At 37.6% G+C, this 23,811-nt stretch overlaps 1 protein-coding gene across 4 annotated transcripts in view; it reads right to left on the reverse strand.

Moving 5' to 3' along the window:
- Window positions 1-20,227, reverse strand: part of LOC122432573 (A disintegrin and metallopeptidase domain 3-like) — a 125,095-nt gene extending 104,868 nt beyond the window's left edge. For all 4 annotated transcript variants that reach the window (XM_043454592.1, XM_043454590.1, XM_043454589.1 and 1 more), the window contains exons 1-4: window positions 20,154-20,227; window positions 19,575-19,657; window positions 13,142-13,197; window positions 2,477-2,555 (exon numbers count right to left, since the gene is read on the reverse strand). In XM_043454592.1, the coding sequence (XP_043310527.1) occupies window positions 2,477-2,555; window positions 13,142-13,197; window positions 19,575-19,657; window positions 20,154-20,211 (276 nt within the window). In that variant the 5' untranslated portion in view covers window positions 20,212-20,227. The remainder of the gene's footprint in view (window positions 1-2,476; window positions 2,556-13,141; window positions 13,198-19,574; window positions 19,658-20,153) is intronic.
- Between the last annotated feature and the right edge of the window lie 3,584 nt (window positions 20,228-23,811).

Raw genomic sequence — 23,811 nt, forward strand, 5'->3', positions numbered from 1 at the left:
CCACTACAATATTGTAAAGTAATTAGCCTCCACCTAATAAAAATAAATGAAAAAAAATATTCAAGTAATAAAAGCAATACCTACATAGGTTAAAGAAGAAATATATTAGTAAATTGAGCAATGTTACAGAGTATAAAGTTAACATAGAAATTCATTTGTGTATCTACAAACTAACAAACTGTCAGAAAGAGAAATTGACAAAACAATTCCACTTACAATAGCATCCAAAAGAATAAAATATTTTTGATTAAATTAAGCCATGTAAGAGGAAGACCTGTAATCTAAACCTATAGTACACTGATGAAAGAAATTACGATACAATGGAAAGAGACCCAGTGGTCATGCATTGGAGGAATTCTTATGGTTATAATGCCTATACCACCTGAAGCAATCTACAAATTCAATGTGATTCCTATACAATATCTAATGGCATTATTTGTAGAACCAGAAAAAATGATCCAGAAATTCTTATGTAGCCACAAAAAAAAAAAAAAAAGAATAGGCACATAACCTTGATAAGGCTGAGGTATCACATTTCCTGATTCAAACGACATTAAGCCTTCTCCTCTTTCCTTCAATCTTTTCCAGATGAACGGTCACCTATTAAGTTTTGTCCTCAATATATTAGAAGAAGAAGAGCAAAATAAACCTGAAGCAAGGTATCAGGGAGAAAAGAAACACAGTGACATTGAAAATAAGATAACAGTGAAGAAAATCAAAGCAAGAAACAGTAGATTCTTTGATATGTGCAATAAATTGAAAAATCTCTAGTAAGACTGACAGTTAAGAAAAGATGAGTCACATATCATCAATGCCTGAAATGAACCAGCTCATCACTAAAGCTCCTATAAGTCATTAAAAGAATAATAAAGACTATTACAAAATGTCAAGCAGAAATGCAACTGAGATGAAACAGACCAATTACTTAAAAAACTACAACCCACCAAAGCAATGCAAAAAACAGATAAATAAAATAGCCTGTGACTATTAAATAAATTGAATTGCTAATTTAATAGCTCCCAACACACACACATGCAAAATCCCAAAGCCCAGGGATTTCACTGTAGAATTTTACCAAGTATCTTAAGAATTAACAAGTATTTTATACAATGTCCTCCTGAAAAACAGAAGAGTATGCATTCCTTTTTGATGTGTTTAATGAGGCCAGTATTACTCTAATCTAAAAATTAGACAAAGTCACTACAAGAAAGAAAATCATAGACCAAAGTTTTTCATGAAATTTGACCCCCAAAATTCTCAAGAAATTGTTAGCAAATCAAATGCAGGCATTAATAAAAAATTCATACAACAAGACCAAGTTTAGATTTTTCTAGGTATGAAAGATATTTTCTAGGTACTGAATCAAGATTTGAAAATCAGTCAAAGCAATACACTATCTCAACATCATATGATCATATCAACTAATACAGAAAAGACATCTTATACAATTAATTACATTCCCCATCATGGGGCAGAAAAACAAACAGATTCTTACCAATCTAGGAACAATGAATTCCCTTAACTTTGTATCAACCATATTTAAAAAAACAAAAACAAAAAAAGCTATATCTAACATTATCCTTAGTGGTGGATGACTGAATATACTATCCCTACATTTCAGAAAATCCAAACTCGTAAGATGTCCTATTTGATTCAACTCTTGTACTATAGTTAAGACATTATTCCTAGTCAGAGGACCAAGTTCAATGTGAGACTCACCCTCTGTGCTTCCTTTCTGTCAGAGGAAGAATCCCTGATTTGTCTTTTAATTGTCAAATGTCTCAAACCAAGTGTCTCATGAATTCTGTCCTACTTTCTACTTGCAGATGGTGAAAAAGAGAAATGCTGTACCAGTTACCATATTTTAAATATCATTCTCTCTGAATTGTAGCACAGCAACAGAATTTGAACAAACACTCGCGTTCATATCTTCTCCATCATCTATTCTGGCAAAATACATATCTTAGACTAAAGTTAACTTCTTCATATTCTTTTAAACATTTTTTGACTCTTATCTGCATTGGGGGATATAATTCAAATTCCTGTGGTTTTCATGTAAACATATTAGGATTTAGTACTCAATATGCTATTGTAGCTTTATTTTTCTGTGCTCTTTCTGTCAAGTGGTTTCCACTGTTCCCTCCACTGCCCAGTTCCTATAACACTTTCATGAAAACTTCACCCTGTATTGAGAGGCTTCTGAGTTCCTTTTCCCACTTCTTTCTCCTCTCAAATTCCTACAACTACTTCCACAGAATGTAAATGACCTTTTCAATTAAGTGATTCCTGAGTTTCAAATTCTAAAATGCTCATTCTATTCAACATGTTTTCATAGCAACAGCCACATTATGTTTCAGTCTGTGATCAATCTGCTTGCCCAACAATCTGGCTGAGCATAAGGGAGGCTCATTCTTCCCACCAATGATGGCTTTACCACAAAAGCACAAAAATCTGCAAAACATAAAGTAAAACTTACCTTTATAAATGAAGAATCTGGATATAACATCCCCGACTTGTTGTGTGAATACACCAGGAAATTAGAGTCTAAAAATGACCTAATGCAACCAAAATAATAAACTTTGTTTGAATAACAGCATGAATAAAAGTAACTTCCAGAATTATGGAATTTAAGAAAACTTTACTTTCCACTTTATAAGCTTAAATATGCACAAATTAAATGGGTTCCTTTGACTGCAAGAAGATCAAACCAGTCAATCCTAAAGGAAATCAGTCCTGAATAGTCACTGGAAGGACTGATGCTGAAGCTGAAGCTCCAATACTTTGGCCACCTGATGCAAAGAATGGATTCATTGGAGAAGACCCTGATGCTGGGAAAGATCGAAGGCAGGAGGAGAAGGGAGTGACAGAGGATAAGATGGTTGGATGGCATGAGTTTCAGTAAGTTCTGGGAGTTCATGATGGACAGGGAGGCCTGGCATGCTGCAGTCCTTGGGGTCGCAAAGAGTCAGACAAGACTGAGGGACTGAACTGAACTGAAAATCTCCCCATTGTCTAACTTTCTTTCTGATAGTATATTATGTATATGAGAGAAAACAAGAACCAGAATAACCAGATACAGGTGTGGACACTGTAATGACACAGATTGATGTCTGATAAAATCCAGGACTTCCAATACCCAAAGCAAAGTTTTTATAGATTCAACCATCTATACATCTCATGGCATAAATGCTTTGGTTAATAAGAATAAGCAGCCATGGGTTGATAAATAACAAAAAATTCATGCTTATATCATTAATTTTTTTCATAACTTATCCTAGGCTAAAACACAACCTCCAAATTCCCAGTGCTTTAAAATTAAAACAAATGTTGTTTACAAGGTTACTGCAGATTCAACACCACAATGCCTTCCTTCTGGAACCTAGGAAAAGATATGGTCCCTTTATGGAAACTGCTTCTCTTGAAGCAGTAGGAGAAAAATTGTAGAACCGCACAATACACCTCAAAGTCTTTGTTTAGAAGAAGGATTCTACTCTTTGGCTCAAATATCATACGTTATTTCTATACATAAGTGTGATATAAATGGAGTATGGAGCTATAATTTTCTTACAAGGTGGATGTTGATTATCTTGGAACAATCTAACATACTTATGGTAGGGATGAGATAGGGTGGGACCTGAACTCTACTGGAGTGCTTGACCTGGGCAAATGTCTCCTTGAGTAACAAGTGATAAAGGAACTATAAGGGACTAAAAATAACTGCCTGCATGAGCAGTCTGTGTAAGTATGAACAAATAAGACACAAAACGGCCACAAAGTGACTACCAAGGGAACCTGCAGACTGTTGCAGAGAAGCCAATTCTGGCTCCATGTTGGAAGCGTTTCTTTGACTTGCTTTTCATTGCTTTTGTTACTATAATCAAATGGCCTGCCTCAGAGAATCGAGTCCCTCTGCCTGACTGTAAACTGAAGTGCCTTTGTTCAGAACCACGTGATGTAGATGGCAGGAAGGAAGAAATTAACACATCCTCTACCTGAGACATGGCATTCTAGGGTTCGATCCTTGGGTTGGGAAGAACCCCTGGAGGAGGGAATGGCAACCCACTCCAGTATTCTTGCCTGGAGAATCCCATGGACAGAGGAGCTTGCTGGGTTACAGCCTATGGGGTTGCAAAGAGTCGGACATGACTGAGCAACTAAGCACATAAGCGAAATACAAGTGAGCACTGAAAGAAAAACCACGTCCAACAAAAGGAAATTGAAAAGCAAATCAAAGGCAAAAGTCAAAAGCTAGCTTCTAATGAAGCAGCACTGAGGGACAAGAACAATCTTAAGTTCAAGAAAAATTAATAAGCTTTCCAAGGAGACCATTTGGAGAGGAAAAAAAAAAGACACTATGAAACTAAAATACATGACATGTGAGTGCTGTGTCCCTTCAGTTGTGTTCAACTCTTTGTGACTCTGTGGACTAGAGCCCACCAGTCTCCTTTGTCCATGAGATTTTGAAAGCAACATTACTTGAGTGTGCTGCCAAACCTTCCTCCAGGGGACAGTCCTGACTCAGGAATCAAATCCACATCTCTTCTGTCTCCTGCATTGGCAGACATTTAATATTAAGGAATCAAATATATGTATCTAAGAAAATTTGCTTACTGTAAACATAATTAAAGGTCTAGCTAATAAAGAGGAAAAATGCTGGCAGAATGTACATCAAAAATAAAGATTTGATCATAGTTATAGAATATGATATATAACACAGAGAAATAAGATGCAGGATGAAAGCATAGATTCCCCATGGAAGAAAATAAGGTATATGGACTGAAAATTAAAAAGAAAACATTAAGGGACTTTGGATATTTCAGGGAGTATTAACGTAATATACAAACATATACAGAGAAAATCACACTCACCCATACAAAGAAAACATACTGGAAAACTTAAAATAGACTGTATCAAATTACAAAAATTTATAGAAAAGAAATATGACTCACAAATTCTACACATTGCCAAAATGTTATTCAATTATGAGAACAAAAAGACATCCACAGATGTTCAATTAGGGAAGCATGCTATTTGCATATTCCTTCTGAAGAAAATAATCTAACTAATCCACCTAGAAAATAGTCTAACCAAATAATGCCTGAGTCAGCAGAAAACTGCAGTGAAGAAAAAATGCTTCAAAAAAGTAGGGAAGGAGTATATCTACCTAAAGAATCAAAAGACCTAATACATAGAAAACTATAAAACACTGATGAAAGAAATCAAAGAGGACACAAATAGATGGAGAAATATATCATGTTCATGGATTGGAAGCATCAATATTGTGAAAATGATTATACTACACAAAGCAATCTATAGATTCAATGCAATCCCTATCAAGCTACCAATGGTATTCTTCACAGAACTAGAACAAATAATTTCACAATTTATATGGAAATACAAAAAACCTCCAATAGCCAAAGCAATCCTGAGAAAGAAGAATGGCACTGGAGGAATCAACCTGCCTGACTTCAGGCTCTACTACAAAGCCACAGTCATCAAGACAGTATGGTACTGACACAAAGACAGAAATATAGATCAGTGGAACAAAATAGAAAGCCCAGAGATAAATCCACGTACCTATGGACACCTTATCTTCGACAAAGGAGGCAAGAATATACAAGGGAAAAAAGACAATCTCTTTAACAAGTGGTGCTGGGAAAACTGGTCAACCACTTGTAAAAGAATGAAACTAGAACACTTTCTAACACTGTACACAAAAATAAACTCAAAATGGATTAGAGATCTAAATGTAAGACCAGAAACTATAAAACTCCTAGAGGAGAACATAGGCAAAACACTCTCTGACATAAATCACAGCAGGATCCTCTATGACCCATCTCCCAGAATATTTGAAATAAAAGCAAAAATAAACAAATGGGACCTAATGAAACTTAAAAGCTTTTGTACAACAAAGGAAACTATAAGCAAGGTGAAAAGACAGCCTTCAGAATGGGAGAAAATAATAGCAAATGAAGAAACAGACAAAGGATTAATCTCAAAGATATACAAGCAACTCCTGCAGCTCAATTCCAGAAAAATAAATGACCCAATCAAAAAATGGGCCAAAGAACTAAACAGACATTTCTCCAAAGAAGACTTACAGATGGCTAACAAACACATGAAAAGATGCTCAACATCACTCATTATCAGAGAAATGCAAATCAAAACCTCAATGAGGTACCATTACACGCCAGTCAGGATGGCTGCTATCCAAAAGTCTACAAGCATTAAATGCTGGAGAGGGTGTGGAGAAAAGGGAACCCTCTTACACTGTTGATGGGAATGCAAAGTAACACAGCCACTATGGAGAACAGTGTGGAGATTCCTTAAAAAACTGGAAACAGAACTGCCATATGACCCAGCAATCCCACTCCTGGGCATACACACCGAGGAAACCAGATCTGAAAGAGACTTGTGCACCCCAATGTTCATCGCAGGACATGGAAGCAACCTAGAGCTCATCAGCAGACAAATGGATAAGGAAGCTGTGGTACATATACACTATGGAATATTACTCAGCCATTAAAAAATTCATTTGAATCAGTTCTGATGAGATGGATGAAATTGGAGCCCAATATACAGAGTGAAGTAAGCCAGAAAGATTAACACCAATACAGTATACTAATGCATATATATGGAATTTAGAAAGATGGTAATGATAACCCTATATGCAAAACAGAAAAAAGAGACAGAGATGTACAGAACAGACTTTTAGACTCTGTGGGAGAAGGTGAGGGTGGGATGTTCAGAGAGAACAGGATTGAAACAAGTATACTATCAAGGGTGAAACAGATTACCAGCCCAGGTTGGAAGCATGAGATAAGTGCTCAGCGCTGGTGCACTGGGAAGACCCAGAGGGATGGGATGGAGAGGGAGGCGGGAGGGGGGATCTGGATGTGGAACACATGTAAATCCATGGCTGATTCATGTCAATGTATGGCAAAAACCACTACAATAAAAAAGAAAAGTAGGAAAATGCAGATAGAGTTGATAAAGAAACTGAAAGCATTGGCTTTACATCTCAAATGGAAAGAGAATTTTTAAAAATATAGGATGTTATTGTATCACTTTAGGATCTGGAGACACAAGAGAAGAACATGAGAACCTATAAGAAAAAATATGAATATAAGTATAATTTGAAAATTCTTTTTTATAGCAATAAATCCCCAAAACATAGGAACAAAACATCAATATTCAACATGCTATTTTCACAACTACAGAAGAGAGAAAGTGGTAATAGCCACAGAAAATAAAACTTCTCACAAATTGATGATGGAGCAAAAAGTGGAAAAACAGAAAGATAAAGCCATACATAGAATATGAATAACTCAAAACTAATGAATAAAAGACAATACTTTGGCCATCTGATGCAAAGGACTGACTCATTAGAAAAGACCCTGATGCTGGGAAAGATTGAAGGTGGAAGAAGATGATGACAGAGGATGAGATGGTTGGATGACATCACCAACTCAATGGACATGAGTCTGGAGAAATTCCGGGAGTTGGTGATGGACAGGGAGGCCTGGCGTGCTGCGGTCTATGGGATCTCAAAGAGGAGGACATGACTGAGTGACTGAACTGAATTGGACTGACTGAATGAGTAAAAACTAATTACCCTAAAATTTTAAGGGAAGCAAGTTAATGAGAACTGTGCATTTTCACTTTGAAAGACACTACATGTTATTAATAACCAGAGAACTGCATAATAAAGCAACAATAAAATAGCATTTGTTATCCACTAATTAACAAAGATGAGTAAATATATGCATGTGGTTGAGAATGTAGAAAACAAATATCCTTTAATTTACTGTCATAAAAATTGGTTATAAAGGTTTTGGGGAAAAAAAAAAGAAACTGTCAGTATATAACACTTAAGAATCTTCTTACTTATAATCCAATAGCTACACTGAGGGCTGGGAATGTCCAGGGATGTCAACTAGAGAGCTTTCTTGCTGTAAATAAGGGAGGATAAATAATCTATGAGATACAGTAGTTTGATGGCTGCATATGCATTATTGGTTTATAAGTCACAGTGAAGAATTCTGACAAAATGTAGTACACTGGAGAAGGAAATGGCAATCTTCTCCAGTATTCTTGCCTGGAAAACCCCATAGACCATATGAAAAAGGCAAAAAGATATGACACTGGAAGATGAGCCCTTCAGGTCGAAGGTATCCAATATGCTACTCAGGAAGAGTGGAGGGCAATTAATAATAACTACAGTACAAAAGAAGCAGTTTTTCCAAAGCAGGAACAGAGTTAAGTTGTGGATGTCAAAAATATATAAGCAACCCTTGAAGCTCAATTCCAGAAAAATAAACGACCCAATCAAAAAATGGGCCAAAGAACTAAACAGACATTTCTCCAAAGAAGACTTACAGATGGCTAACAAACACATGAAAAGATGCTCAACATCACTCATTATCAGAGAAATGCAAATCAAAACCACAATGAGGTACCATTACACGCCAGTCAGGATGGCTGCTATCCAAAAGTCTACAAGCAATAAATGCTGGAGAGGGTGTGGAGAAAAGGGAACCCTCTTACACTGTTGGTGGGAATGCAAACTAGTACAGCCACTATGGAGAACAGTGTGGAGATTTCTTAAAAAACTGGAAATAGAACTGCCATATGACCCAGCAATCCCACTTCTGGGCATACACACCTGAGGAAACCAGATCTGAAAGAGACACGTGCACCCCAATGTTCATCGCAGCACTGTTTATAATAGCCAGGACATGGAAGCAACCTAGATGCCCATCAGCAGATGAATGGATAAGGAAGCTGTGGTACATATACACCATGGAATATTACTCAGCCGTTAAAAAGAATTCATTTGAACCAGTTCTAATGAGATGGATGAAACTGGAGCCCATTATACAGAGTGAAGTAAGCCAGAAAGATAAAGAACATTACAGCATACTAACACATATATATGGAATTTAGAAAGATGGTAACGACAACCCTATATGCAAAACAGAAAAAGAGACACAGAAGTACAGAACAGACTTTTGAACTCTGTGGGAGAAGGTGAGGGTGGGATGTTGTGAAAGAACAGCATGTATATTATCTATGGTGAAACAGGTCAACAGCCCAGGTGGGATGCATGAGACAAGTGCTCGAGCCTGGTGCACTGGGAAGACCCAGGGGAATCGGGTGGAGAGGGAGGTGGGAGGGGGGATGGGGATGGGGAATATGTGTAAATCTATTGCTGATTCATGTCAATGTATGACAAAACCCACTGAAAAAATAAATAAATAAAAAAAATATGAAAAAAAATCTAAAAAAAAAATTAAAATAAAATATGATTGTGATTTCTACACACACACACACACACAAAAAGTTGTGGATGTGTCTGGTGGTGAAAGTCCTATATTGTAAAGAACAATATTGCATAGGAACTTGGAATGCTAGGTCCGTGAATCAAGGTAAACTGGAAGTGGTCAAGCAAGAGACGGTAAGATTGAACATCAACATCTTAGGAATCAGTGAACTAAAATGGATGGGAAAGGGCGTATTTAATTCAGATGACCATTATATCTATTCTTTTGGGCAAGAATCCCTTAGAAGAAATGGAGTAGCCCTCATAGTCAACCAAAGAGTTCAAAATTCAGTAATTGAGTCAATCTCAAAAATGACAGAATGATCTCAGTTTGTTTCTAAGGCAAACCATTCAACAGCACAGTAACACAAGTCTATGCCCCAATGGCTAATGTTAAAGACGGTGAAGTTGACTGATTCTATGAAGACCTAGGACACCTTCTAGAACTAAGATAAAAAAAAAAAAAAATGTCCTTTTCATCATAGGGGATTAGAAGGCAAAAGAAGGAAGTCAAGAGAAACCTGGAATAACAGACAAGGTTGGCCTTGAAGTACAAAATGAAAGCGGGCAAACGCTAACAGAGTCTTGTCAAGAGAGCACACTGGTCATAGCAAACACTCTTTCCAAACAATCCAGCGGACCAGTCTACACATGGGCATCAACAGATGGTCAATGCTGAAATCACACTGATTATGTTCTTTGTTGCCAAAGATGGAGAAGCTGTATACAGTCAGTAAAAACAACACCTGGAGCTGACTGTGGCACAGATCACGAGCTCCTTATTGCAAAATTCAGGCTAAAGTTGAAGACAGCAATGAAAACCACTAGGCCATTCAGGTATGATCTAAATCTAATCCCTTATCCTTATACAGTAGAGTTGACAAATAGATTCAAGGGATTAGACCTGGTAGAAGAGTGCCTGAAGTACTATGGATGGTAGTTTGTAACACTGTTGAGGAGGCAATGACCAAAACCATCACAAAGAAGAGGAAATGCAAGAAGGAAAAGTGGTTGTCTGAGGAGGTGCTAAAAATAGCTGGGGAAAGAAGAGAAGTGAAAGGCAAGGGAGAAAGGGAAAGATATACTCAACAGAATGCAGAGTTCCAGAGAATAGCAAGGAGAGATGAGAAAGATTTCTTGAGCAATGAAAACCAAAACAAAACAAAACAGAGAAAAATAATAGAAAGGGAAAGACTAAAGATCTCTTCAAGAAAATTGGAGATAAGAAGGGAATATTTCAAGTAAAGATGGGTCTGATAAAGGACAGAAACACTGAAGAACTAATTGAAGCAAAAGGTATTAAGAAGAGGTGGCAAGAATATGCGAAGGAACTATACCAGAAAGGTTTTAATGATGCAAAAAGCCATGATGATGTAGTCACTCACCTAGAGTCAGACATGCTGGAATGTGAGATCAAGTGGGCCTTAGGGAGCACTGTTATGAACAAAGTTAATGGAGGTAACGGAATTCCAGCTTAATTATTCAAAATCCTAAGAAATGATGCTGTTAGAGTGCTGCACTCAGTAAATCAGCAAATTTGGAAAACCCAGCAGTGGCCACAGGAGTGCAAAATGTCAGTTTTCATTCCAACCTCAAAAAAGGGCAATGCCAAAGAATGTTCAAACAACCTTACCATTGTGCTAATTTTACATGCTAGCAAGGTTATGCTCAAAATCCTTCAAGTTAGACTTCAGAAATACATGAGCCATGTAATTCCAGATGTACAAGCTGGGTTTAGAAGAAGTAGAGGAGCCAGAGATCAAATTTCCAACATTCATTGGATCATGAAGAAAGCAAGGGAGAAACAGAAAAACGTCTACTTCTCCTTCATTGACTATGCTAAAGCCTTTGACTATGGATCACAACAAATTGTGGAAAATTCTCAAAGAAATGCATGTACCAGACCACCTTACCTCTCTTCTGAGAAACCTATATGTGGATCAAGAGGCAACAGTCAGAATCAGACACAGAACAACTGACTAGTGCAAATAGGGAAAGGAGTAAGAGGTTGTATATTGTCACCCTGCTTATTAAATCAATAAGCAGAGTGCATCATGTGGAATGATGGGCTGGATGAAGCACAAGCTGGAATGAAGATTGTTGGAGAAATATCAACAACCTGAGATGTGCAGATGATACCACTGTAATGGCAGAAACTGAAGAGGAACTAAAGGGCCTCCTGATGAGAGTGAAAGAGGAGAGTGAAAAAGCTGGCTTAAAATTCAACATTCAAAAAACTATGATCATAGCTTCTGGTCCCCTCACTTCATAGCAAATAGATGTGGAAAAAGCAAAAGCAGTGACATTTTATTTTCTTGGTCTCCATAATCACTGAGGACAGTGACTGCAGCCATGAAATTAAAAGACACTTGCTTCTTCAAAGTAAAGCTATGACAAACATAGACAGTGTACTAGAAAGCAGAGATATCGCTTCACCAACAAAGGTCCGTATAGTCAAAGTCAGGGTTTTTCCGGTAGTCATGTGCAGATTTGAGAATAGGCCCATAAGAAGGCTGAGTGCTGAGGAACTGATGCCTTTGAATTGCGGTTCTGGAGAAGACACTTGAGAGTCCTGTGGACTGCAAAGAAAGACTGCAAAGATCAAACCAGTTTATCCTAAAGGCAATCAAACCTGAATAATCAATGGAAGGACTGATGCTGAAGCTGAAGCTCCAATACTTTGGCCAGCTGGTGTGAAGAATCTGCTCATTGGAAAGACACTGATGCTGGGGAAGATTGAGGCAAAAGGAGATGAGGGTGGTGGAAGATGAGATGGTTAGATAGCATCACTGAATCAGTGGACATGAATTTGAGCAAACTCTGGGAGATAATGGAGGACAGGAGAGCCTGGCATGCTCAGTCCATGAGGTACCAAAGAGTCATACATGACTCAGCAACATGCAGATTGCTAGAAATGCACTTGGAAAACAGTACTTGCTCAGTAAATGTCAGTTACTGTTGTTCTTGTCATTATTATTATTATTGTTATGACTATTTTTAGCATTCATCCTTCTTGATCCAGAAGTCCATTAATTTATACCGTCTGTTATGTAGCAAAATCTATATGATATAAAAATACATGGGTGAGGATGCTTCTTGTCAGAGTCTATAGTGACAATCCCTGGAAATAACCTCATTACCCATCAATACTATATACCACGCATTCTCACTACTAAAAATGAGTGAAAATATACATACAGAGAAAGAAAATATATGCTGCTATTAAATAAGACACTTGCAGAAGACAATATGCATTTGAACAAAGAAATCCTTTTTTAGGTAGGTTTCTGTATGTTTTATTTCAGGTAAAGATGAAATTTAGATTAGAATGTCATGGAGTGATACACATAGGTTATTGATGTTGGTTTCCTCACAGAAGAAAGCAGAAATATGAAGACATTAAAAGTATATACTATAGCAAAATGAGGCAAACTGAGAGTCTAACATCAAACAAAATGCATTAAGTCACATAATTATGTAAAATGACATGAAACAAACAAACTCAATTATGGGTAGATAACATTAGTTCATTTATAATTCTAATGTAATTAAAAGTAAGGAGTTACATAAAATGATGTTCATGTATTTCATATGCTCCAATATTTATATCATTATCATTGAATCTGAATATTAGACTTAAAATCTAATGATAATGACTCAAAAGTCTAATTTGACATGAATTAACAGGAAGACTTAACATGTTAAATAAAATACTCATGCCTTTGAATGTTTAGGCTTTAATGTAGACTCAGTTATAGGAAGCCATTAAAAATGTAAGAAACTAAAAACAACTCTATGAAAAGAAGAATGTTCACTTACTGTTTTTCAAGTGGGAGAGTGTATGTTTTCTTGGCAATTTGGATGGAATAGGTGACCTATAGCAAAGGATTCAGAGAAAAAGTAATTATTAGATATTTCAAATCTCTGAAAGTCAAATGTCCTAATTTTTAAAAATATGTACTCTTTCATATAAACAGGGATGATATCATGTATCAAAATTATATATACTGGAGAAGGAAATGGCAACCAACTCCAGTCTTCTTGTCTGCGAAATCACATGGACAGAGGAACCGGGCAGGCCACAGTCCATGGAGTCTCCAAACAGTCAGAAATGTCTAAGAGACTAAAAATAACAAAAACAAACTGTATATCTCCATTTCTACAGAGATATCCTCTTACAGTTATCTTTCTTCAATCTTGGAATGTATGACAGAATAAATCATAATCCAAGTTACATAAACTCTAGGATTATAAATCTACTGCAAAAGTAAGAGCATTAGTTATTAGCATTAAAGTCTCATAAACAAATTCTCCTTAAAATGGTTACATTTATAAATGCTGAGTAAACTTTGAAGAAATTTGAGTTTTTTGATCGTTCCTTACTTTACAGTTTCCAGAGAAAATAAAAGGAAAATTAAAGACTACAAAGCAAGTTCCATTCTAAGATAAAACTAAAATTAGACTAAAATCTGATGTTTACCTAAAGGCACCATTCTGAAAACTAAAAGACAGTTCTTCTACTGAAGGATGATATCTGGAATTCAGATTCTATTGGCCAGTTCACATTTGTGTGAGTCTCACTTCTAACAGTACATCTCTCACCAAATGTTCTGTTTTACCTTCTTCTCAGCAATCAAAGTTTAAAGTTGGGAATCTGAGCTACTTCAGTTTATTTATTTTTTCATTAATTCTACCTCTTCATTTAAGGAAAATCTTTAAGAATTTAAGATTATTGTTATTTTTCTATTTTTAAATTTCCAGCCATTCTGTTACCTACTTATTTGTGGATAGGAGTATATTATGCTATTATATGAACTTCAGAGCATGATTTAAGTTTTTCTTTGCAATTTTTTCATTCTTATTCATTGTTTATTATTTAATATTGACTACAGTTTATGATCTCTCCATCAACCCATGAACCATGTAATATATTTTTAAATTTTCAAATACATTTCTCAGTCTTTTTGTTAAGTTTTAACCTCACAGTATTGTTCCCAGAAAATGAGTGCTATACTGTCCCTATATGTTTCTCATTTATTTATTTATTTTCCTTGCTGTGGTAATTTCATTAAATGACATCATATATTCTTGAAAAGTATAAGAAGTATTCTTCAGAAGCATTATTTACAATGGAGACAGAGCATATGTGCAGCTTGATTAGAAAAGTTCTGTTTCTGTAGATAGTGACAAGTTTGGGTGTTTCTGACTCTTGGCTAAAACAAGGGCATTGAGATTTAAAATTAATGCAGTTTACAGTACAACCCCCACCCCCACCCCCCAGCCAAGGTTAGCTTCTGTTGTGTTTCCCTAACTAGTTCAAAAAGGCCAGCTTGGTTACTTAAGAGGTCACTGAAAGCTTTGTAAGGAGTTCTCCCAAAGCCAAGATTCCTCCCATAAATCTTCTGATTTTAAAGCCAGAGTCTCAATGTATTCCAAGAGCATAGGCTCACATGGAGCTAGCTCACTGGGGAAGCTTCCTGGATTCCTGATACTTACTTGAATTCTCTTTTTCTTGCTGCAACATAGCTTTTATCTTTATATAAAACCTTCACATGAGATATCCATAGAGTCTAGTGTGTCTAAACAAAGAGCAAAAAGGGGAAAACTTCATTGGGGCCACTTTATTCTTCAATAAAATGCTTATTTTTCTTGCTCAAATGTTCCTTCCCCACATGAAAAATTTTAACATTGGTCAATCAACATTTGCAAAAAAATTTAAAGGGGTCTCTATGGAAATGCACTTGAAAATTTCTGCTGTGCCATCAGTTTTCATGCTATATATGCTGATGACATTGTATTAAATTCATAGAAATTTAGAAGCATTATATGTTCCTTGAGAAATGAATATTTTAAAGCAAAGGATGTTTATCTCATAATATTGGGTGTGTGTGTGTGTGTGTGTGTGTGTGCATGTATGTGTACCAAATGCTCTCTTTTTCCTGCTATTATCATGGAGCCTCATGCTTTCTTTTGGAAGCATTTTCACTATACTTTTTCATTATACTCTCCTCAACATTTCAGTGCCTCCCGATGATCAGTTTGGGGGATATAATAGCTTTTATAAATACATAGTCACTGGTGTTTCTTGGTGCAACAAAGGGAGCCAGTCAGAAGTAAACCACTCAGTCTATAAAACCTGCCCCAGTGTCTAACAGATTTTCATTTAACAAAATTTTGAGTACATTCCTCTCAGATCATGCTACTGGGGTTGTAATTGGATTCCTACCCCATCCCTGTGTTTTACATCAACATTTTTGCCTTCTGAAAAACAAAGTGTCCTATCCAAAGCTGTTAATTCTTATTAAAAGAGAAGTAAAACCAGAAAAAGACTAACAACTAATCAAAATGATTCACAGTTGATATACACAAGTGCAATCTCTTGTTAAGGCTTAGCTAAAAAACACCTATTAGACATAAAGCATTCACTGGGGATGTTCACTAGAGCAAAGATAAGAAGACTGAAGAGGAGACCTGGACAGGCCTCAGGTCAATAAGCATCACTATTTTTGTGAACAAGAGTCAAATAAAATGCAACTATTTTGATAAACATTTGCATTATTTATCAACAATTTTTTATAGTGGCTTGACTCTTGATTCTATTGAGATGACTATTCAGGAAGGTTTATGAAACTATTTTCAGTTCAGTGACTCAGTCGTGTCTGCCTCTTTGAGACTCCATGAATCTCATGCCAGGCCTCCCTGTCCATCACCAACTCCCAGAGTTTACCCAAAGCCATGTCCATTGAGTTGGTGATGCCATCCACCATCTCATCTTCTGTCGTCCCCTTCTCCTCCCTCCCTCAACTATTCCCAGCATCAGGGTCTTTTCCAATGAGTCTGCTCTTCACATCAGGTGGCCAAAATATTGGAGTTTCAGCTTCAACATCAGTCCTTCCAATGAACACCCAGGACTGATCTCCTTTAGGATGGACTGGTTGGATTTCTTTGCTTTGAGAGTCCAAGGGACTCTCAGGAGTCTTCTCCAAAACCATAGTTCAAAAGCATCAATTCTTCTGCACTCAGCTTTCTTTATAGTCCAATTCTCACATCCATACATGACTCCTGGAAAAACTATAGCCTTGACTAGAAGAACCTTTATTGACAAAGTAATGTCTATGCTTTTTAATATGTTGTTTAGGTTGGTCGTAACTTTTCTTCCAAGGAGTAAGTGTCTTTTAATTTCATGGCTGCAATCACCATCTGCAGTGATTTTGGAGCCCCAAAAAACAAAGCCAACCACTGTTTCCACTGTTTCCCCATCTATTTGCCATGAAGTGATGGGACCAGATGCCATGGTCTTAGTTACCTGAATGTTGAGCTTTAAGCCAACTTTTTCACTCTCCTCTTTCACTTTCAACAAGAGGCTTTTTAGTTCTTCACTTTCTGCCATAAGGGTGGTGTCCTCTGCATATCTGAGGTTATGATATTTCTCCCGGCAATCTTGATCCCAGCTTGTGCTTCTTCCAGCCCAGTGTTTCTCATGATGTACTCCACATATAAGTTAAATAAGCAGGGTGAAAATATATAGCCTTGACATACTCCTTTTCCTATTTGGAACCAGTCCGTTGTTACATGTCCAGTTCTAACTGTTGCTTCTTGACCTGCATACAGATTTCTCAAGAGACAAGTCAGGTGCTCTGGTATGCCCATCTCTTTCAGAATTTTTCACAGTTTATTGTGATCCACACAGTCAAAGGCTTTGGCATAGTCAATAAAGCAGAAGTATATATTGTTCTGGAACTCTTCCTTTTTCGATGATCCAACAGAAACCAGCTTGAACATCTGGAAATTCATGGTTCACGTATTGCTGAAACCTGGCTTGGAGAATTTTGAGCATTACTCTACTAACGTGTGAGATGAGTGCAATTGTGCAGTAGTTTGAGCATTCTTTGGCATTGCCTTTCTTTGGGATTTGAATGAAAACTGACCTTTTCCAGTGCTGTGGCCATCGCAGAATTTTCCAAATTTGCTGACATATTGAGTGCAGCACTTTCACAGCATCATCTTTCAGGATTTGAAATAGCTCAACTGGAATTCCATCACCCCCACTAGCTTTGTACGTAGTGATGCTTCCTAAGGCCCACTTGACTTCACATTCCCAAATGTCTGGCTCTAGGTTAGTGATCACACCATTGTGATTATCTGGGTCGTGAAGATCATTTTTGTACAGTTCTTCTGTGTATTCTTGCCACCTCTTCTTAATATCTTCTGCTTCTGTTATGTCCATACCATTTCTGTCCTTTATTGAGCCCATCTTTGCATGAAATGTTCTCTTTGTATCTCTAATTTTCTTGAAGAGATCTCTAGTCTTTCCCATCCTATTGTTTTCCTCTATTTCTTTGCATTGATCGTTGAGGAAGACTTATCTCTCCTTCCTGTTCTCTGCAACTCTGCATTAAGATGCTTATATCTTTCCTTTTCACTTCTCTTCTTTTCACAGCTATTTGTAAGACCTCCTCAGATAGCCATTTTGCCTTTCTGCATTTCTTTTTCAGAAAGAATGAAGGGATGGAGCTAAAGCAAAAAGAACATCCTGTTGCGGATGTGACTGGTGATGGAAGGAAGGTCCGATGCTGTAAAGAGCAACATTGCATAGGAACCTGGAATATTAGGTCCATGAATAAAGGCAAATTGGAAGTGTCAAACAGGAAATGGCAAGAGTGAACGTCAACATTCTAGGAATCAGCAAACCAAAATGGACTGGAATGGGTGAATTTAACTCAGAAGACCATTATATCTCCTTCTGTAGGCAGGAATCCCTTACAAGAAATGGAGTAGCCATCATAGTCAACAAAAGAGTCCAAATGCAGTACTTGGATGCACTCTCAAAAACGACACAGTGATCTCTGTTCATTTCCACAGCAAACAATATCAGCAATATTATGGTTATCCAAGTCTACACCCCGACGAGTGATGCTGAAGAGCTGAAGTTGACTGGGTCTATGAAGACCTACAAGACCTTTTAAAACTAATACCCAAAACCAATGTCCTTTTCATTATAGGGGACTGGAATGCAAAAGTAGGAAGTCAAAAAACACCTGAAGTAATAGGCAAATTTGGCCTTGGAATACAGAATGAAGCAGGCAAAGGCTAATAGAGTTTTGCCAAGAGAACGCACTGGTCATAGCAAACACCCTCTTCCAACAACACAAGATAAGACTCTACACATGGACATCAGCAGATGGCCAACACCAAAATCAGATTGATTATATTCTTTGCAGCCAAAGATGCAGAAGCTCTGTATCATCAGCAAAAAGAAGACTGTGAGCTGACTGTGGCTCAGATCATGCTTATTTACATATTCAGACTTAAATTGAAGAAAGTGGGGGAAACCACTAGACCATTCAGGTATGACCTAAATCAAATCCCTTATGATTACACAGTGGAAGTGAGAAATAGATTTAAGGGACTAGATTTGAAAGACAGAGAGCCTGATGAACTATGGACTGAGGTTCATGACACTGTACAAGAGACAGGGATCAAGACCATCCCCAAGGAAAAAAAGAAATGAAACTACTTAGCGGTCTAAAATTTGAAATATTTTATGATGTTACATATAAGATACTCTATAGTTAAGAAAAATAATGACAGGGCTGTTAGTAATTATCATAAAATTAACTTCTAACTCTACCCATAAAAGAAAAAGCCAACTACATCGCTCATACACGCTCATTAAAAATTTATGTGCGTATGTGTATGCATGTCTCCAAAACTTCGTTCAAATTTACTGCCTTTAGAAAGTGAGACAGCCGTTCACTTTCTTAACAAGTCTCTGCACTGCCTAGATTTCATTTTACAACGTACATAAGGGACAAACTTTACCATGTTAGTCAGATCAAAAACAATATTATTTTCATTTTTGCAAAGATATACATATGGACATATATGGTAAATACAGGCATGAAGATATTATTTATATACTGTTACCTTAAGATCAAGCTACAAGTTAAATATTTGTATGGCCTCATTTACATACGAGATACATTTAAATAGAAAATTTAGTAGACCATAGACTCCTTTTTGTGTAATACGAATTCAAGGCATCTCTTTTCTTTGAATCTGCATTTTAAAATTGTCTCATAAGGTTTATGTTTACTTGAGAAATGAAAAGAAAGCACTTGCTTTCCTCAGAGAAAAACGTCTCTTTAACACAATCTTTAGAACACAAAATGTCATGAAGGCATGCATCGATTTGGGTCTTACACTCCAGTAAAAATAAAACACTTTTATTTTAAAGTGATTTGTTAATTACATGCGTTTCTGAAATACTGCCATCTTTGGTGTTTCTCTCAGTCTTCCGTGGCACTGTAATTTGTAGACGTGCTGTTTCAGAGTCTGCAGTAAGGAAAACAAGAGTGAGCATTCCCCAGGGCATGACCGCATCCTTTCTTACTTGTCCTCTCCTATCACATCACTTGTGGATCTTACAAGCCCCAGTGCGCGTGCACCCGCGCATGTGCACGCACACACACACGCACACACACACCCCCACACACAAACACACAGACCTCAAAATATCATACTGTGTAGGGTTTTAAGAAGATATCCCCTGGACCCCCATCCAGGATCCTCTCCCTACCCCCACCCCCACCCCGTCTCCCTAGAAGACCTGTGTCCCCATCTGGGAGTGAAAAACAACTATACCTTCGACCAGCGGGCCTGGCAGAAGTCTGAAAAGAAGTCTGAAACTGGGCAGGACTCTGACCAGACCTGCCCGGGCTCCCTCAGCCTGGCCTGGGCTTCTGGGCCCAGGAGAGCAACCCTTCCATTCCCACGCCAAGGGACACTGCGATGATGGGCCCCCCTCCTATCCGGCAGGGTCCTCACTTACGATGGCCTGTGGAGGCCAGCCGGGCCAGCCCTGTGAGGATTAGCAGGAGAGACAACATTGCGTGGCCGGCCTCACCTCAGGGAAGGCGGTTGACTGGACGTGGCTCGTGGGATTCGCCAAGGCGGTGGGGATTGGGCGCGCGGTCTGGGAGGGGCGGGGCTGGGCTGGGACTGAGGGGCGGGGCTAGAGGGCAGAGAGGAGGGGCGGGGCTGGAGAGGAGCGGGGCTAGAGGGCGGAGAAGAGGGGCGGGGCTAGAGTGGCGAGGGGAGGTTTAGGGGTAAGAGTGGGACAGGTTTTGGCCGGTTGAGGCTCGAAGAAGGATGAAGTGTGGTCTGAGGCAGGGTTTTATTTGGTCTCTGAGTTCCCTCGAACTCTTATCGGACTTCGTGGACTATAGCCTGCTTAACTCCTCTGTCCATGGATTTCCCTGGCAAGAATACTGGAGTGGATAGCCTTTTCCTTGTCCAGAGCATCTTATGGGACCCAGGGATGGAGCCCAGGTCTCCTGCATTGGCAGACGGATTCTTTACCACTGAACCAACTTGGAAGCCTATGATTGAAATAGATGACTACAAGACCTTAAGAAAAACATCCCTGGATTGTGAAACTGGCAAGGGTTGCACTTCATTCTCAAAAAGAGTTGCATACACCTTCTAGAGAGTTAGCAATTATATGTTTCTTTTTTTTTAAATTTTTATATATTTATTCCCACATAGATAGCACTGTGATTATCTCATAGAATTCTCTTTGGTTCTTTTTTTTTTTTTTTTTTCATTTATTTTTATTAGTTGGAGGCTAATTACTTTACAATATTGTAGTGGTTTTTGTCATACATTGACATGAATCAGCCATGGATTTACAAGTATTCCCCATCCCGATCAGGGATGTTATATGTTTCTAAAGGAAGTTTGGGCTTCTCAGGGAGCACTAGTGGTAAAGAACCTACCTGCCAATGCAGGAGTCTCTGGAGCTGTTGGTAAGATCCTGGGTTGGGAAAATCCTCCGGAGGAGGAAATGGCAATCAACTCCAGTATTCTTGCATGGACAGGGGAGACTGGCAGGTTACATACAATCCATAGGGTCACAAAGAGTCAGACATGACTGAAACCACTTAGTAAACACTCAAGCAAAGGAAGTTGCCTGAGAAAAGGGAGTGTCTGTTTGCATGAGTCTGGGAGATAGAAGTCCTCCTTCACTTCTGGTACTAGAGAAAATAAATATTTTTATCTTATAGGTTTTTTATTCTTACACTATGTATAGAAAAACAACAGGTTTGTCAACTAGTTTATACGAAAATTGCATGTATGTGTATTGAGTTGTGTCCCAGTCTTTGCTACCCTTATGGACTGTAACCAGCCAGGCTCCTCTGTCCATGGAATTCTCCAGGCAAGAATACAGGAGTGGATTGCCATTTCCTTCTCCTGGGGATTTTCCTGACCCGAGGTTTGACTCTGTGTCTCCTGCATCTTCTGTGTCTTCTGCATTGGCAGGCAACTTCTTTACCACTGAGCCACCTGGGAAACATGAAGATTTCTGAAACTGTTAATTACTAAGCAGCTGAAACGATCATGACAAACATTCATGAGAGGCCAACTTGTACAAGATTTGGGAGATAATATGTTGGGTTGAAGTTTTGTTGGTTTCAGGTATTTATGGGCTAGAAAGTATTCAGACTAGAAAGTATTTATGGAAATAAAAGTCTGGATCCCTAGAATTTGAGCTGAATACGTACGTTTTCAGATGATGGTAGATACCAATACTATACATGGAGAATGCTAAAGATGCTACTAAAAAATTACTAGAGCTCATCGATGAATTTGGTAGAGTCCCAGGATACAAAATTAATGCATAGAAATCTTTGCTTTTCTAAACACTAGCAATGAAACAGAAATTAAGGAAACAATTCTATATACCATTGCATCAAAAAGAATAAAATACCTTGGGATCAACTACCTAAGGAGACAAACAGACCTGTACTCTGAAAATTATATGACACTGATGAAAGAAATTGAAGATGACACAAATGGTTGGAAAGATATATCATGTTCTTGTATTGGACGAATCAGTATTGTTAAAATGACTATACTACCCAAGACGATGTACAAATTCAATGCAATCCCTATCAAATTACCAATGGCATTTTCCCCATATCTGTAATAAATTTCTTTTAATTTGTATGGACCCACGAAAGACCCCAAATAGCCAAAGCAATCTTGAGAAAGAAAAATAGATTTAGAAGAATCAGACTCCCTGAGTGCAGACTATACAAAGCTACAGTATGGTACTGGCACAAAAACAGAATTATAGGTTAATGGAACAAGATTGGAAGCCAAGAGATAAACTGTATACACCTAAGATCAACTAATCTATGACAAAGGAGATGAGAACTTACAATGGAGAAAAGACAGCTTTTTCAAGATATGGAAGCAACCTAAATGCCCATTGAGAGATGAATGGATAAAGAAGAAGTGATACATTTATACAACGGAATATTACTTAGCCATAGACTAGAATGAAATAACTCTTCTTACAGCAACATAGGTGTAACTAGAGATTATCATAATAAGTGAAGTAAGTCAGACAAAGACAAATATATAATACCACTTATGTGTGGACCCTAAAGAAAATGATACAAATGCATTAACATACAAAACAGAAATAGACCCACAAATATAAACAGCAAAGATATGGTTACCAAAGGGAAAAAGTGAGTAGGAGTTTGGGGCTAACATATACACACTACTATATATAAAACAGATAACAATAAGGAACTACCGTATAGTACATGGAATTATACTCACTATTTTTAAACAACATATAAGGGAAAAAATCTGAAATATATATATATATATATTATTTGCCTAGAAAATCCCATGGATGGAGGAGCCTGGTGCAGGCTACTGTCCATGGAGTCTCAAAGAATGGGACACAACTGAGCAACTTCACTTTTTATATACGCATAACTGAATTACTCTGCGGTACACCTGAAACTAATACTATATATCAAGTATACTTCAATTAAAAAAAAAGAAAAGAATAAAAGAAAGGATTGGCTTCCCAAGGGAGGAAGGCAGCCAAATGGCAGCCTCAAATTCTTAGCTGATTTTTAGATTAGGTCTGTCTATTTTTGAGCCAACTACATGACCTTTTGGAAACGTAACAGCTCAATTACCAAGCAAACAGTGGTAAAAAGACCTAACCTTAGTTTCCTTTAATGAGCAGTGTTTGCTCACCAGCTCCTTTGCTCTGGAGCAACTTTTCTGAGTTGGCAGAAACTTTGTCAGGTCTTCATTATGATCCTAACCTCCTGTTACTACTTCCTTCTTCATTTCACACATTTTGCTCCCTAAAATCATTTTGACCCTCTGGCTCTTCCTCAGCTTCTTCTTCTTGGAGAATACAATGGAGATGTTCACAATTGACTCATTACTGCCAACACAATAATCACTTTCTCTATTCTCATTCTACCTGATCTCTGAGTAGTATTAAAATTGCTCACTAATATCTCACTCTGAATTTCTATTTTATTTTTATCAGTATAACTATACAATCTTCTACCTACCATACACTTCAGTTTTATTTTCTACTTGAATTCTTTTCTCCTAATCCCCATATCATTTGTATTGCCCTCAATTCTATTTTGAATCACCTTTTTTCC

This window comes from Cervus canadensis, chromosome 31 (genome assembly GCF_019320065.1).
Source record: "Cervus canadensis isolate Bull #8, Minnesota chromosome 31, ASM1932006v1, whole genome shotgun sequence".
NCBI lineage: Eukaryota > Metazoa > Chordata > Mammalia > Artiodactyla > Cervidae > Cervus > Cervus canadensis.